Below are 15,991 nucleotides of genomic sequence, written 5' to 3' on the forward strand. Positions count from 1 at the left end.
CTGAAGAAAAATAATGAAAACCAGACGCCAACACTCAGGGACTCTTCCAGCAAAAGCACATTCAGCAGATGTCCCGAAAGGTCCTGGTGCCAAGACAGACATGGAAGGAGCTGGGTGGTCACTCTAACAGGAAGATATTAAAGGGGTGCTGCCTTAATTACACTACTGAGCGTGATTTCCTTGCCAACCCACACCGGTAGGAAAGACAGGGTTACAAACCAAACACTGACAGAAATCAAATAATGAGGACTTTATTACACTTCTCTTCTTACCCAAATTCCTTGCTTCTAGGTTAGAAATCACCCTACAAAGAAATTAGCCAATGTTATTCACATAGGAAGATTAAAAAAAAAAAAAAAGCCACAATACCCCATAAAGATATCCTCCATAAAACCACCGCAGAAACTGTTCTCAGGTGGCTGAAAACCTCAAACACTTTAATCAACTTGGCAAAAGCCACATTAGGCGATTATAAAATCTCAAAACCCTTTAGCGCAAACAATGACAATAATTTAGAACAATTGCAGCTCTTGGTTATTGGAAATAATGGGAACAGAAAATAGAACAGGGTTGGAACGGGCCTATTCTTGTAGCACTCCAAGATGACTCATCTATCCAGAAAATGGGCTTTCAAAATAAGAGCCCGCTCAGCAGCCCACTAGCACTTTTTAAATGAACCTACTGTCTCTATCCCCCTAAAGTGCTCACTTAGTAAGGGCCTTCTCTACTACTTGTCGTTTATAATTATCTATCTTCAGGATGCCAGTCTGTAAGGTTTAATATACAATTTTATTATACAGTTTAACATACAATTTTCCCACTAGAAACTCTAGCACCAAACTCAAGATAGGACCCGGCTGGCTGCATTCATTAAGCTCACAGCATCGTTTTGTTGAGGACACTCAATAAAAGGAAGCTCCTTCCACGAAAGGTCTCCAAAAAAGTACTCGCAAAAGATACGCATCTTCTAGGTACACTAATCCCTAATTTTACTTACTTCATGGCATTTTCACGAATATTCCTCATGTACGCCATGGACCTTCTTCTTCCGGTTTTCTAGAAGGGAGAACATGTCAGAGGTGTGGAAGGTTGAAGTTTTGTGGGTGCCATTTTTCACACCAAGGACATAGTGCAACATAGCGAAAGAGTTTCGGAAAAAAGAAATATACTTTCCAAGCAATCAAAATACCTATGTTCTTAAAAATGAGTTAAAAAAGCACCTTATTCTGAAATTATTATAGATGTGCTGGAAGTTGTAAATCAACTAGACAGTGTTGTGTTATATACAATGACACAGCAACTACATGAGATTCTAGAGAGATCTCATGTACGCTTCAGCCAGTCTCCCCCCATGTTTATATCTGATATAAAGGACTATAGTACAGTATCAAAATCAGGAGGCAGATATTGCTAGAATGAGTGTATAGTCCTATGTCAATTCACCATGGACGCACATTCACATGCCGTAGTCAAGATACAGAACAGTTCCATCCCCCCACAGATCTCCCTTGTGCCGCCCGTTTTGCAGTCAGTCCCAGCCACTTTTCTTTCAACTAAATCTAACCCTCAGCAGCCATAAATTTTTGGAACACCTAGGTTTTTTTTAAATCAACTTTTAACTATACAAGTAATGCAAGAACGCAGGTAAGACCGAGCTATTAATCTCACTTCCACGATGAACATGCTGCTTGTGTCCCTTAACCTCTGCGCACTTGGTTTTCCTCCTCAAGAGAAGACAGATCAGAAAAGCACCGTGGTCTTCTCGCAACAATGCAAAAGGGCCTGGCTGTTGGGGAAAGTGCAGCAAACTGTAGCCAGCCTTGGGACTAAAGGGCATCCCCTCATCGGATGCTATACTTTTGCTTCTTGCTTTATTCTCCTGCATCCACACAAACCTCTTCTGAGATCAGGCTGTGCCATTCTTTCCGGACCATGCTGTTGTCATACAGCAGGCGTGGCTTGGAGTACTTCACGTATTCTAGGTTGGAGTTCAGTTTTTCCCAGTAGCCCTTAAAGCTGTGCACCTGCAGGAGACAAAAAGCACTGGTGAGCTTGAGAAGCAGGGCCTGGGCCCTGACCAACCAGCAAGGATCATCCGAGCCTTGTGGAAAGCCAGGCTTGCCTTACTTCCTCAGCTCTTAGAGGGCAGTGTTTCTGACTGAATTCTTCCCACGAAAGAATTCCTGCAGGAATTCTAAGATTTTATTTATTTACCAGAGAGAGAGATCACAGGTAGCCAGAGAGGCCGGCAGAGAGAGAGAGGGGGAAGCAGGCTCCCCGCTGAGCAGAGAGCCAGAAGCGGGGCTCGATCTCAAGACCCTGAGATCATGACCTGAGCCAAAGGCAGAGGCCTAACCCACTGAGCCACCCAGGCGCCCCCTCCTGCAGGAATTCTAAAATAGTAAGACTTAAAGTGTTTTGCTTTCCCCATTTCCTTTTCTGCCCCTTTTATAGAGAGCCACTGCTCCCGTCCCCAAACCAGTATGAGTTGCCGGCGTTCAGGCTAAGTTGGGAAGCCTGTATTAAACCCCGTGTTGTATTAAACACACCAGATCATTTCCTCTCCAGACACCCACTTTGTTGACTTAGGTTGTGTTAACAATGATGTATTCAGAGAATGTTCATAAGACGTATAGCACAGGGAAGAGGCTTACTTTCCTGCTAAGCTTATCTACTTCCAAAAGAGGTCTTTCAAAACCTAGGCGTCAGAAAGGTGGGGTGAACTAGTTTCACATTTGGCTGTCAAATACTCCAAAACAGAATTTGCTGGCAACCTATTTAGGTCTTTGACATATTGCTGTAATTGAAGCAATAATGTATCCATTATATGCATTTTTAAATATAATGCAATACTAACACGTTTTTAATGTTGAAGGATGTATTGACACAAAATGTTTTTTAATTTTTTAAGATTTATTTATTTAAGACAAAGAATGCGTGAGTGGGCAGAGGGACAGAGGGGAGAGAGAGACAACCTTGAGCAGACTCCCCACTGAGCGTGAAGCCCGATGAGGAGCCTCATCCCACGACCCTGAGATCATTACCTGAGCTGAAACCAAGAGCCAGAAGTTTAACCAATGAGCCACCCAGGTGACCCTGTTTTTAAATTTTTAAATTTAAGTACAATGAACATATAATGCTAGATTACTTTCAGGAGTACAATATCACGATTCAAGAATTCTATACACTACTCAGTACAATATCATGATTCAAGAATTCTATACACTACTATACACTACTCACTACACTCACCACAGTAAGTGTAGTCACCATCTGTCACCAAATATTATTGCAATCTTACTGACTAGATTCCCTCTGCTGTACTGTTCCTCTCTAAGACTTATAACTAGGATTTGTACATCTTTATCCCCTTTATCTATTTCACCTATCTCCCCCACCCCCATCACCCTATGGCAACCACTAGTTAGGCCTCTGTAATTAAGAGTCTGGTTTTATGTCTTTCTAAAATTTATTTGTTTAACTTTTACATGTAAGTGAAATCATATGATATTTGCCTTTCTCTGACTTATTTCACTTAGCATTATACCTATAGGTCTATTCATGTTGCTGCAAATGGCAAGATCTTATTCCTTTTTTACGAGTAATATTCCACTGTATACATATACCAATTCTCTATCCATTCATCTATGGATGGACATTTGGGTTGCTTCCATATCTTGGCTATTGTAAATAATGCTGCAATAAACATAGGGGTGCGTATATCTTTTCAAATTAGCATTTTCATTTTGAGTAAATACCCAGTAGTAGCATTATTGGATCATATGGTAATTCTAGTTTTAATTTTTTGAGGAACCTCCATACTGTTTTCTACAGTGGCTGCACCAGTTTGCATTCTCACCAACAGAGCATGAAGGCTCCTTTTTCTCTACATCCTCACCAACACTTGTTATTTCTTGACTTTTTGATTCTAGCCACTCTGAACAGGAGTGAGGTGAAATCTCATTGTGGTTTTGATTTGCATTTCCCTCATGATTAGTAATGTTGAGCATCTTGTAGCCCATCTGTATGTCTTCATCAGAGAAATGTCTGCTCAGGTCCTCTGCCCATTTTTTAATTGGATTATTTGTTTATTGGGTGTTGAATTGTATAAGTTATTTGTATATTTTGGATATTAACTTCTTAGTGGATATATTATTTGCAAATAACTTCTCTCATTCAATGGGTTGCCTTTTCATTTTGTTGATGGTTTCCTTTGCTGTGCAAAAGCTTATTTTGATGTAGGCCCAGTAGTTTATTTTTACTTTTATTTCCCTTGCCTAAGAAGACATTATCTAGAAAAATGTTTCTATGGCTGATATCAAAGGATATACTAACACACACTGTTTCCTTAAATCAATGAAGATAGATTTATGATACACTTCCTTGCCAAAATACATGTGTTTGTAAAAGATTTGACTAGGACCAAAATGCATTATGTAGCCAGAAAACAAAGTGAGCTAATGCTTAGTGTGGTAACAGCCTTGGCTATATTGCAAGAAAAAAAAAGAGAATTTTAGTAAAATACGCCTCAAACAAGAAAAATGCCCTTATATTAAATAATAGCACACTATCCACACTTTTACTGAAAGGGCAGTCACTATTGGTTCAAAATGAATTTTGGAGTATTGGTAAATTACATAATAATATTTACTTGGTGTTTTAGAAGCCTGAAAGGCCCATCCAGCCAACATCCCTTCTCAGAGAGACAAGAAAAACTACGTCCAAGGGCACCCAGATGGCTCAGTTGTTTAAGCAACTGCCTTCAGCTCAGGTCATGATCCTGGAGTCCTGGGATCGAGTCCCACATCGGGCTCCCAACTCCACAGGGAGTCTGCTTCTCCCTCTGACCTTCTCCTCGTTCATGCTCTCTCTCACTGTCTCTCTCTCAAATAAATAAATAAAATGTTAAAAAAAAAAAAGAAGAAGAAAGAAAGAAAAACTACGTCCAAGAAAAGGTCATTTCTAGGGGAAACTGGAACCCCAGTGTCACATCACACTCCCAGATAAACCCACCTCACTCACCTTTTCTTCCCCTTTCAACTTATTTACAATTAGTGTGCCCTTATCTACCCTTTAGTCTTCCTTCTATTGAAAAAAATAATAATGAAAGCAAATTCTGCCAACATTTGGCTGTAGTTAGTCCCTGACAGGAAGTCACTGCAGCTTTCTTGCATTCTACTCCTGGGTTCCAGCACACTAGTGCCAAGGCCCAACAACTAACTGGTGTTGTAGTGACACCTAGTGGTTGGTCAAGATACTAGCTCTGCCCACTTTTGCTGCAGCAGCCCCACCCTGTGGTCCCAGCGATGTCTGAGGAACACGGAAGCCCTCCCACTCGTCTGAGGATCTCCTCCCCTCACACACACACTGTAGCTCCTAAAAAAAGATCTCTCCCAAGGATCTCAAGATCCTTCCCCTTCCACCATTAAAATAATCCCTTTTCTTAGCTGAAAACAATTAAAACAAGTCCATGGATGGGCTACAAAGGGGCTTAGGAATCCAATGACAGTATGCAGAACAGAGTGAGTTGTGGGAGCACATCTCTGGGGACAAGGCCTACAGCTTGCCCCAGATGTTCAAAGGGATCCATAACCTACAATAGTTCAAAACCCCTGAGTTAGAAGGCAAAGGAATGGAGTTTTAAAAATAAACGAGCAAAACCCACTTAGATTTAAATTAGAAACACTGTTCAGCAAAGTCCCGGAAATACTTTACTATAAACCTGTAGGTCTTTCAAGAAGGTCACTGGGCTGGATGTTACAACATAGATGAAAATAATTAGTGGCATATGTCACCACATGGTATCTATGAGGTAAGTGCTATAATTATTTTTAAGGTTTTATTTACTTATTTGACACAGAGAGAGACAGAGAGAGCACAAGCAGGAGTGGTAGGCAGACGGTGAAGCAGGCTCCCCACTGAGCAAGAAGCCAGATGAGGGGCTTGATCCCAGGACCCTGGGATCATGACCTGAGTGAAAGGCAGATGCTTAACCGACTGAGCCACCCAGGCAGCCCAATAAGTGATAGGATTTTTTAAGTTATGAAAATCTCAGAGATCACTGTATATTGGAAGGTCTATTTGGAAGCCTGAGTAATAGATAAGACCCAGAGTTTGAAAATGGATTTGATAAGTGAAAGACAAGGAGAGGACGTTCCGGAGGGGATACTCTGGGGAGTGAGCAAAGACTGAGAGACAAGAATGTGCACTCTGGGTTTAGATCAGAGGCAGAGCATTAGAGAAAGCAACCAACAGCATTTCATGCTCTGTGGTGAAGATCTCTGTCTCTAGCCTGTGACTCCCGACTTCAGCAAATACGGGGCTGGCACCCCCCAGATAGTAAACTGAAGCGGGGTGCGACCTGAGCTTCCTGAGTTTTCAAAGTTCCCGGGGCACCCCCAGGGCTCAGCCAGGGCAGAGAACACTGCTTGAGCCCGCCCAGGTCATCACCGTCTCCCACCCACACTCACGTGTCTTTCTTGCCTTCATGCCTCTGGCTTACAGGCTGATGAAGAACCAGCTGCCTGAGAATGGGTGATTGTGTTGTTGATTAAATAGGAGATGGGGTTAAAGAGGAGGTTAGAGCCAATCCAGGATGGATGGCAAATGTCAAGGTAACACCCGACTGCTCATTCACCCAGAGAATTAAAGAAGCTCCAAGATCGAATTGTAGATGCTTGAACACAGAATGGGGGGAAGAGGGAGCGGAAGCATTACAATCCCATCCGAACAGTCCACCTGGGAGCACAGAAAAACACTCCTGTATCGTCAGTTAGTACTTACGGAACTCGTGAACTGAACACTGGGCTCATCGGGGACAACGGCATCGACATAAAGTAAGAGCCCAAGAAGCACACTGCAGTCTACTTCAGGAGAGCGCATAAGCCTTAAAATATTTTATAAGAAAATACTCATGAATGTAGCTACTTCTGGGAGATGCTGGTGTAAGAAGCCATCAGACTCTCAAGGGAGCCCCAGAAGTGTTTTCCTGCACAAGGAGGAGTTTTAAAGTTTGATTTTGAAAGAAGGGAAATTATCCCAAGTCTCTTCTTGAACAATTGGGTTGCCGTGACTCTTGATGTCGGGGTAGTGAGTTCAAGCCCCATGTTTCAAGATTTAAGTAATCTCCCTGTGGAGATTACTTAAAAAAAAAAAAAAAAATCTCATTTTGCCTCTTAGGAGGACAGGAAATAATTACTGAATGAAACCCATCAAAACTATTAATTGAACAGAAGGACCAGAGGGTTATATATTAAGGGATTGTTCCCCATCTTGGATTTCGGTTGCTAGTTGATTTTAGGAGATAAAAAATATCTGCCTTTCACTTCTAAAAAGCCCTCTGGCCTTGGTCCTACATCTGATTAACCCTCATCTTCTTAGAGGAGAAAAGCCCAACTCAGAGAAAACCCTTACTCTCGACGCCAGGGCTCAACTAGCAGAAATAAAAGCATCAATCCAGTTTGGGTGTTCAGTGGATTCCATCTCAACATCAACTTCTGTTTGCAGCCCAGAGAAGCACAGAGACCCCCTACCTCTAGCACAGACAGAATAAAATACAGCCACCTGTGTGTCCATGAAACTAGCAAAGCACCATTTACTAAGCCCAAATGCTCTGAGCAGACCGTCAGATCCATACAGAGGACCAGTGACTAGAACCCAAAGGTGACCACATGTGGCAAGTGCCAATTCTCCTATTCATAAATTAACACCTCTTTCTTCCCCATATCTAGAAAAATACAATCTCTCCTCTTTGCCCAGCTTGTAGTTCTCTTACCCTTTAAAAAAAAAAAAAAAAAAAAAAAAGATTTTATTTAAGAGAGAGAGAGCCTGCACAAGCAGGGGGAGGTGAAGAGGGAGAAGCAGGCTCCCTGCTGAGCAGGAACCCAGGACCCCGGGATCATGACCTGATCTGAAGTCAGGCGCTTAAGTGACTGAGCCACCCCAGAGACCCTCTCTTAGCCATTTTTAATGGGCTGCATTTTTAATGTAACCACTAAAAATGGTTCTAAACTGTCCATCTCATAACCAGCATATGCCCTAAGAAAGCCAATGGGAAGACATTTCTCTCCTTTCAACCTTAAGCATTAAACAGTACATCTCCAACCAAACCTGTGAAGAACAGCAGCACAAGCTGGTGGCTGGGTCTGTCCCTCAATTTCATCATATGAGATATTAACTGAAGGAACCCCCATCTCTGTAGATATGACAGGAATGACTATACCAGCCTGGTGCTCTGTTTCTAAGAAATAATATTTCTTTGTACCATCATAAAATTATGTTTGACAATATTAACTGAACTTGCCATAACTCACTGTCCCAGAAAATACATTGTAGAAAAATACTTGTTTTCCTACTACAACAATCTACTCCCAGAAGACGTCATTTCTGGCCACCAAGTGTGGAAGTTCCCCCCAACACCACACACATCAACCAATTCTACACCACCAAGCTGGGTCTGCTACAATTTAACTCAATTTGGACACTACCTACTTGGGGACAGCATTGGATCCCATAAGCTGCCTATAAATTGGAGGTTCCCAAGACCCCCTCCTTGGGTTTGACAGTTCACTGGAGTAGCTCACAGAACTCAAGAAAACAGTTCACATATTATACATTGGCTTATTGTAAAAGGATACAACGAAGGAAACTGCCAGATGGAAGAGATGGATAGAACCAGGCATGTGGGAAAGGGCTCAGAGTTTCCATTGGCTCCTGAGCGACACTGTCCTCCCACACCTTAGCATCTCAGAAGCTCTCCAAACTCCTTCAGTAAGAGTTCTTTATGGAGGCTCCATGACTTAGGCAGGATTGATTAAATCACTGACCACCAGTGACTGAACTCAAATCCCAGCCATTCTCCCTTATCTCCAGAGCCGGGGGCGGCGGGGGGGTGGCCTGAAGTTCCAACCTTCTAATCACGGGTTTGGTTCTTTAGGCAACCAGCCCCCAGTCTTAGGTGTTTTCCAAAAAATCACCTTATTAACATAACTCAGGTGTAGCTGAAAGGGGCTTGCTATGAATAACAAAAGACATTCTTTTCACCTTTGTGCTATTTCAGGAACTGGGAACAAACACTGAATATAACAAAAGATGTCCCGGTAGCTCTTATCACTTAGGAAATTACAAGGATTTTAGGAACTCCATGCCAGGAGTCATGGATAAAGACCAAATGTACATTTCTAGTTATATCATAGTATCACATATGTACCAACTGCACTTTGCAAAATCAGTATTTCCCACATCACCAATGGACATTTCTGGTACTACATTGTTATCAAAGCAACAATCCTTTTTTTTTTTTTTACAAAATTGTAAGGTATTGCATTGTAATTTTGTTAATACTTTGGATCCGTAACAAAACTTGTCTTTAAATGCCAGTAGTTGTCTGTATGTCTGTATTGGGAGGGTCAAGGAAAAAAGTCTTTTTTATTTCACAAAGCAATCAATAACACTCATGCTTTGCCCAATTAAAACTGTATTCTTAAAACACTTTGTAAGTGAAGAAACATAATTAAATGAACAAGTCTCTGGAGAAGAGCCCAAGTGCCAATGATTGTATTCCCAAGTGCTCAGGGGCACTGAGACCCCCTGATAGACACTTGACTTAACACAGTGACTTCTGATGGGACGTAAGTGGGAAGGGCTCTTAAGTCTCCCTAGCATTCCCAGTGTCTGGGTCAGACAGTAATCTAAACAAATGACTAAAAGGTTTCCTTACTTTATAAAACGAAACTAAAGATGTCTGGCTTAAAAAACACGTGAACATACTCCCATTTCTCCATTGGGGGCATGCTCATTCACCTTTTATCATTATATTCCAGTAAGTGATTGTTTCTATGTATTTCCTAATCTTCATGGGCTTCCTGCGGTCAGGTTTTGTGTGTGTGTTTTTTTTTTAATTTATTTATTTAACAGACAGAGATCACAAGTAGGCAGAGAGGCAGGCAGAGAGAGAGGAAGGGAAGCAGGCTCCCTGCTGAGCGGAGAGCCCCATGCGGGGCTCGATCCCAGGACCTTGGGATCATGACCTGAGCTGAAGGCAGAGGCTTCAACCCACTGAGCCACCCAGGCACCCCAAATAGTTTCTCTTCTCACTAGAAAATCAAGGGTAATTTTAAAGCTTTCAAGAAGATTGCCACTTCCCTAGAGAAATCCATGTTTTATGAAGGGCTAAAATCATTCCTGGGAAGGACACTCTTGATAACATTGCTTTGAAGGCAAGGAACTTGTTTCAGTACACTACTTGTTTCACTGTTTAAAATTCTTCTGGAAACCATTTTATAAAGTAAGGAAGCCACTAGTCTTTCAGGTGATTAAGTGCTAATTCAACTGGTGTATGCCAAGTTAAATTGCATATTCCTATACTAAACATTTGTAAAGTACTCCACGGGAGAACTCTTTGCAGAGAGAGCAGGAAGAAGGTGCTTTTCCACCTTCGCTTTGCCTTTCCCTCTCCCGGACTTCTTATCAGGGCAGTCATCTACCAAGGAGCAAAGCGAGTGTGGTGAGAGTAAATAAGGATCCCTGGGGCCTCATGGAAAGTCTGGCAGCAAACGTGCATTCATTCAAAAAGTAACTCGTGATTCAGGTCAGAGGTACTCAGAGCGAACTCCTGTAGCTGAGTAAGCACGGAGAGCGCAGTCTTGTAACTGCGGGAGGGGAGGGAGGGAGGGGCCGAGGGTGGGGTGGGCTCCCCCCCCGGCCCCCCCCCCCGGGCCCCCCCCCCCCCCCCCCCCCCCCCCCCCCCCCCCCCCCCCCGGGCAAACAGGCCCATCACAATATTATGAAGCTGGGACTTGGGGTAGAAGAAGTAAGTCAAAGGCAGCGGCTTCTAGCGAGGAGTATTGTGCAAAGAGGAATGGGAAAACAAATGAGAAAGATCAGAGCCAGGTGTCCTGTGTCTCCCATGCTGAAGGACTGGGGTAGGGATTGGGGAGCTGGACAAACCAAATCTAGTACCACCTCTTCCAGAGTTCAAGGCCCATTCCAGTAGTATATCTTTGCCTTCTCTGACAGATTGCGTCTGCGTGGACAAGGTCGTCAAGAGATCTACAGTTCAAATGTGTGCTGTGTAACACTTCCTCTTGGCATGCAGACACATGGGGGAGCAGTACAGGAGCTCCCAAGAATGTCTGGGAATGGTTGATGGGAAACATCAGTCTGCAGGGCCAGATGTCAAAGGTCATTAGGGGAAAGGAAAAAAAAAGTGAGATGCACAGTGAATATTAGGAGAGAAAAAAACTTGAATAATAAAAAAAGCATCATTTTACACACAAATATACAGACACACAAATAGGAAAAAAGGAAAAAAAGGTGCAAAAATAAGCCACCTTGTTCCTAAGCGAAGTCAAATCATATTCTTAGAATAAGCCACTGGGTAAAAAATTAAGGAAATCTTCACATCAGTCTTTTATATTTACTTAATTTTTAAAATGACAATACATGGGGCACCTGGGTGGCTCAGTGGGTTAGGCCTCTGCCTTCGGCTCAAGTCATGATCTCAGGGTCCTGAGATCGAGTCCTGCATTGGGCTCTCTGCTCAGCAGGGAGCCTGCTTCCCCCTCTCTGCCAACTGCTCTGCCTACTTGTGATCTCTCTCTCTCTATTCAATAAATAAAGTAAGTCTTAAAAAAATAAATAAAATGAAAATATACCATGGTGATAAGGTTGTAGTAAAACTGATAAACCCATAAATTCCTTGTGAGTTAATCACGTTTTTTTTGTTTGTTTTGTTTTGTTTTTGAGTATCCAATTTGGCAATAAGAATCAAAAGCTTTCAAAACTGTCACAGTCTTTTGCCCAGCAATACTCCTGGACATTTAACCTTGGAGGATAAATCAAAAGAAAAACCATCTAGATAAAAATATTCACTGCAACATTATTTTTAATTGCATTTTTTTTTTAAATGGGGGCTGGAGACAAACTAAATGTCTCAAAACAGAAAAATGATTCATTAGGACACAACAACCCAACAGAATCCTCTGGAGCCTTTAGAGGTCATAATTACAAAGCTCACACAGCAGCATGAAAACTAATGTAACTGGCAATCTTTGTTAAGTATCTCTGGATGGGGGCGCCTGGGTGGTTCAGTCATTAAACATCTGCCTTCAGCTCAGGTCATGATCCCAGGGTCCTGGGATTGAGCCCCGAGTCCAGCTCCCTGCTCAGTGGCAGAAAGCCTGCTTCTCCCTCTCCCACTCCCCCTGCTTGTGTTCCCTCTCTCCCTGTGTCTCTCTGTCAAATAAATAAATAAAATCTTAAAAAAAAAAGAAATCTCTCTGGATGGCTTTCACTACTATGCCTTCCTATGACAAAGGCTAGAGGAAATGAGGGTAAAACTGAAAGTTGATTCGTTAGGAACTGTAGAGAATTATGGGTGACATTACTTTCTCCTTAAAATTCTCTTCACTAGGCTCCAGGTGGCTCAGTTTGGTTAAGTTTCTGCCTTTGGCTCAGGTCATGATCCCAGGGTCCTGGATTGAGCCCCACATTGGGCTCCCCCTGCTCTGCGAGGAGCCTGCTTCTCTCTCCCTCTGCCTGCCATTTCCCCTGCTTGTGCTCTCTCTCACTCTCTGTCAAATAAATAAAACCTTTAAAAAATAAATAAATAAAACTCTCTTCACCGGTTTCACACATTATGGGTTTGGTAGGACTCATGATAAAAGCAGAAACAGTACAAGGAAAGGAGGGAGGCTCTTAATAAGAACATTTTCAGCTATTAATCAAACCTTTCTTTCCCCTTCCTCTTTCTCCCTTTGGGGGGCTTCACAGTGGTCCCGGCTGTGGCCCAGAACCATCACCTTTCCGTCTCCCTGAAGGACCCTTCTTAGGACCGAAACCCAGAACCATCAAACCTGCCCCAGTCGGCCCTTTCCCACTCCCAGTGCATCACCGGGACCTCAGACCTCACGGCTTTTTGCTTTCCCCAGGCTGCCCAGGCCCGGCCTGCCCTCTGTGGATCCAAAAAGAATTAAATGTAAATAAGAGAGCGGCAGCACAGCGAGCTGCCTGCTACCAAACGCTGAGATTTCCCACTACACACCAAGCTATAATTAACAGGAGGCGATGCCAGAAACAACAAAGGAGCTTCAAGGAAACAGCTAAAATACTCTCCAGTTTTTAACTACATACACATTCTTTTCTACTCACCCACCCCACCCCATTCTCCCTATTGTGCTCAGAAGCCCTTCTGAAACCACCAGATTACACAAAGACACTAATAGCTACCCCTTAGCGGCAGGAAGGAGGTGTGCAGAAGCTTCACAGAGACCGCATTCGGAGCCAGCGGAGGTCACTTTTGAGAAACAGAAAAGCTGTTCTTAGAACCAGAAGGAAATTAGATAATCTCAGCCCAGGTTACTTAATGGGTTTAAGGCTGTGTGTGTGTGTGTGTGTGTGTGTGTGCGCGCGCGCGCGCGCGTGTGCGTGCGGAGGGTTCTCTAAGCACGGTCTGTAAGAACTCCAGTGTGGACTGGTTGGAGGCGCCATGGAAAAGACGAGTCCTGTGTGGTTTAGGTTGATCCCTATAACTCTCTGTCTTCAGAAAACTTCCCTCTCCAAAGAGTATTCCTAAGAATTGCCATAATATTATCCTCACAGACGACTCAACCCCTTAGGAAGGATTTTCTCAAGAACTAATCCTACCCCTTGCTCCCATCCTCCCGCTGACAGTCTACAAGTCCTTTGGGAACCACCATAGTCCTTGACACAGAGAGCTGGAGCTCTCGTTGAGTGTGGAGGCCAGCAAGGAAGCCAGGCACCGTGTGCTTTTGTCTCTCCCTGGAAGGACTTACCTTCATGAAAAGCAATGGGATCTCTTCCGTCACAAGGGTTATTCCAGGAATTTCCTATGGTGGGGAAAAACACACACACAGGACTGCTAAACGTATCAACCACCACAAGCTTGAGCCTTCAGGAAGTGTTTTCTGCACAGACAGAAGCTGAGGGCAGCTCCCAGTTTGCTAACCTCTACTTTAAATAAACCTTATGGTTTATAAATAGCAGTGAACCAGCCCATCTCTTGCCTTGAGAAGGGAACTATTCTTTCAAGTCATGATTACAATAGAGGACCAATCTCTGAAGGAAAGGAGAAGACTATTAGGAATACAGAGCAACCAGTATATTATTTACACATTTCCAATTAAGAACAAACGAGGCAAATTACACATGCATTATCAAATGTAATAATAAGGGGGACATGTCCCTTCTCTGTTTATTGCTCCTTCCTCCCACTTCTTCTCTTTTGCTTAAATGTATTATATTATAGTTGGCCCCTGCCTCCCTAGAAGGAACCAAGATTAGTGGGGTTCTTTTTTGAATTTAATGGAAAATTTTCCTTCACCTCATCCTCTACCATAATTTCAAAAATAAAAGATCCCCATAAAGAGTTGATGCAGCGGTGGGGCGCCTGGGTGGCTCAGTTGGTTAAGCAGCTTCCTTCAGCTCAGGTCATGATCCCAGCATCCTGGGATCGAGTCTCACATCGGGCTCCTTGCTCAGCAGGGAGCCTGCTTCTCCCTCTGCCTGCCACTCTGTCTGCCTGTGCTCTCTCTCTCTCTCTGACAAATAAATAAATAAAATCTTAAAAAAAAAAAAAAAGAGTTGATGCAGCGGTATCACCATGGCAAATATGAAAGGTGTAAAATCTGTATCAGGAAATCCAAATTATAACACTGTGAGCATTAAAACAAAAATTTCAATAGAAATATAAACTTCCAAAATGGCCCCTCTTTCGTTCATTTTGGAAGTGTGTTTCTATATTAACTGTGTAGATAAGCCTCTCAACTAGTGAATTCATCCTTTATTTTCTAAAAAAAGGGTAGACGAAATAACTTTGAAAGTGTTCTGTAGAAATAAAACCTCGTGTTTGTTTAGAACTCAAATGTACTAGATTTTTACTGACACACAATATTCCTGTGGAAAGGGGCACCACAGAAATGCAGAAATAAATTTCCAGAATATTCAAGCAACCGAGTTGTCCACTGTGACCACTGAAAGCCTGTGTTAAGAATGTATTTTGTGTTTCACTCACCACTACTTGGTAAGAAAAGATACTTCAAAAAAGCATTAAAATTTCACTATAGCTTTAGGTTATAGATGGCATCTTAAAATAAGAATAACAAGGCTAATTGTTTGCAAAGCATAATTCAGGGTTATTTATATGTAAGAGCACCATATGTTCTAGTATCTTAAAAAATCCAATTCAATTATTTACAGAAATAATCTGTCTCCATACAGAAGTATGATATTACTAATTTTTTTAATCCTAGCAAGGATTTATTAAAGGATAAAAATAAGAGGATTTGTAGATTAGGAAAAGAAAAGGCAAATGGTGGACATCATTGCTAAAGAGAAGCAGGGACTCAGAATTTCAGGATTAGAAGAGACCTTTAAAGGTAACCAACACCCTGAAGTTTAGAGCAACATGGTAAACCCTAAAAGCAGCTCAGTAGATGGTGGTTAGGACTGTGGGTTTTTTAGATTATACTCTCACAGGACTTCCTGACCTCACTCTGTAGGTCTACAACAGCTCCTCGGCCCCATGGTCATGAGAAATGCAAAAGTAAGGAGCTGCCTCCCAAAAGAGCCCCTCGAATGCTATCCAGCTAACACATGCTCCATCTTTAAACACAACCCTGGGAACTACAGGGGTTCCCGGTCCCCTCCTCCCAGACACGGAAATGGAGGATGACAGGGCTGGGTGGTGAGGGAAGAAAACAGAGAGGTACATTTCCTGACTCCCCGTGGTTTAACCTGCAGACTTCCTGCCCCATCACCATAGACGCTGTGTGTATGTTCACAAGAGTTCTCAAAGCAAACAGTGAGGGTTTGGAGAACGGACAGACGAACTGTCTTTCCCTTGTTACTCGACAGCGAGGCAAGAACATTTAACAATCCTTAACAGTCAAAGACAGAAGGGCCTTTAGGATAACTACCGCTATGTATACCAAACATTTAGAAATTAATCACACATACCTGACTCTATTTAGAT

At 42.7% G+C, this 15,991-nt stretch overlaps 1 protein-coding gene across 5 annotated transcripts in view; it reads right to left on the reverse strand.

The window, feature by feature from the left end:
- The window catches only part of LOC111155263 (gamma-secretase activating protein), an 84,037-nt gene that overhangs the window by 17,746 nt on the left and 50,300 nt on the right, over positions 1-15,991 (reverse strand). For 4 of the 5 annotated variants that reach the window (XM_022515378.1, XM_022515375.1, XM_022515380.1 and 1 more), the window contains 4 exons: positions 13,794-13,847; positions 1,896-2,024; positions 998-1,056; positions 273-304 (listed from right to left, as the gene is read on the reverse strand). In XM_022515378.1, coding sequence (XP_022371086.1) covers positions 273-304; positions 998-1,056; positions 1,896-2,024; positions 13,794-13,847 — 274 coding nt within the window. The remainder of the gene's footprint in view (positions 1-272; positions 305-997; positions 1,057-1,895; positions 2,025-13,793; positions 13,848-15,991) is intronic. The other variant, XM_022515377.1, reaches the window with a different exon arrangement.

The sequence above is a fragment of the Enhydra lutris genome, unplaced genomic scaffold, assembly GCF_002288905.1.
Source record: "Enhydra lutris kenyoni isolate GAN:26980312 unplaced genomic scaffold, ASM228890v2 scaffoldscaffold40, whole genome shotgun sequence".
NCBI lineage: Eukaryota > Metazoa > Chordata > Mammalia > Carnivora > Mustelidae > Enhydra > Enhydra lutris.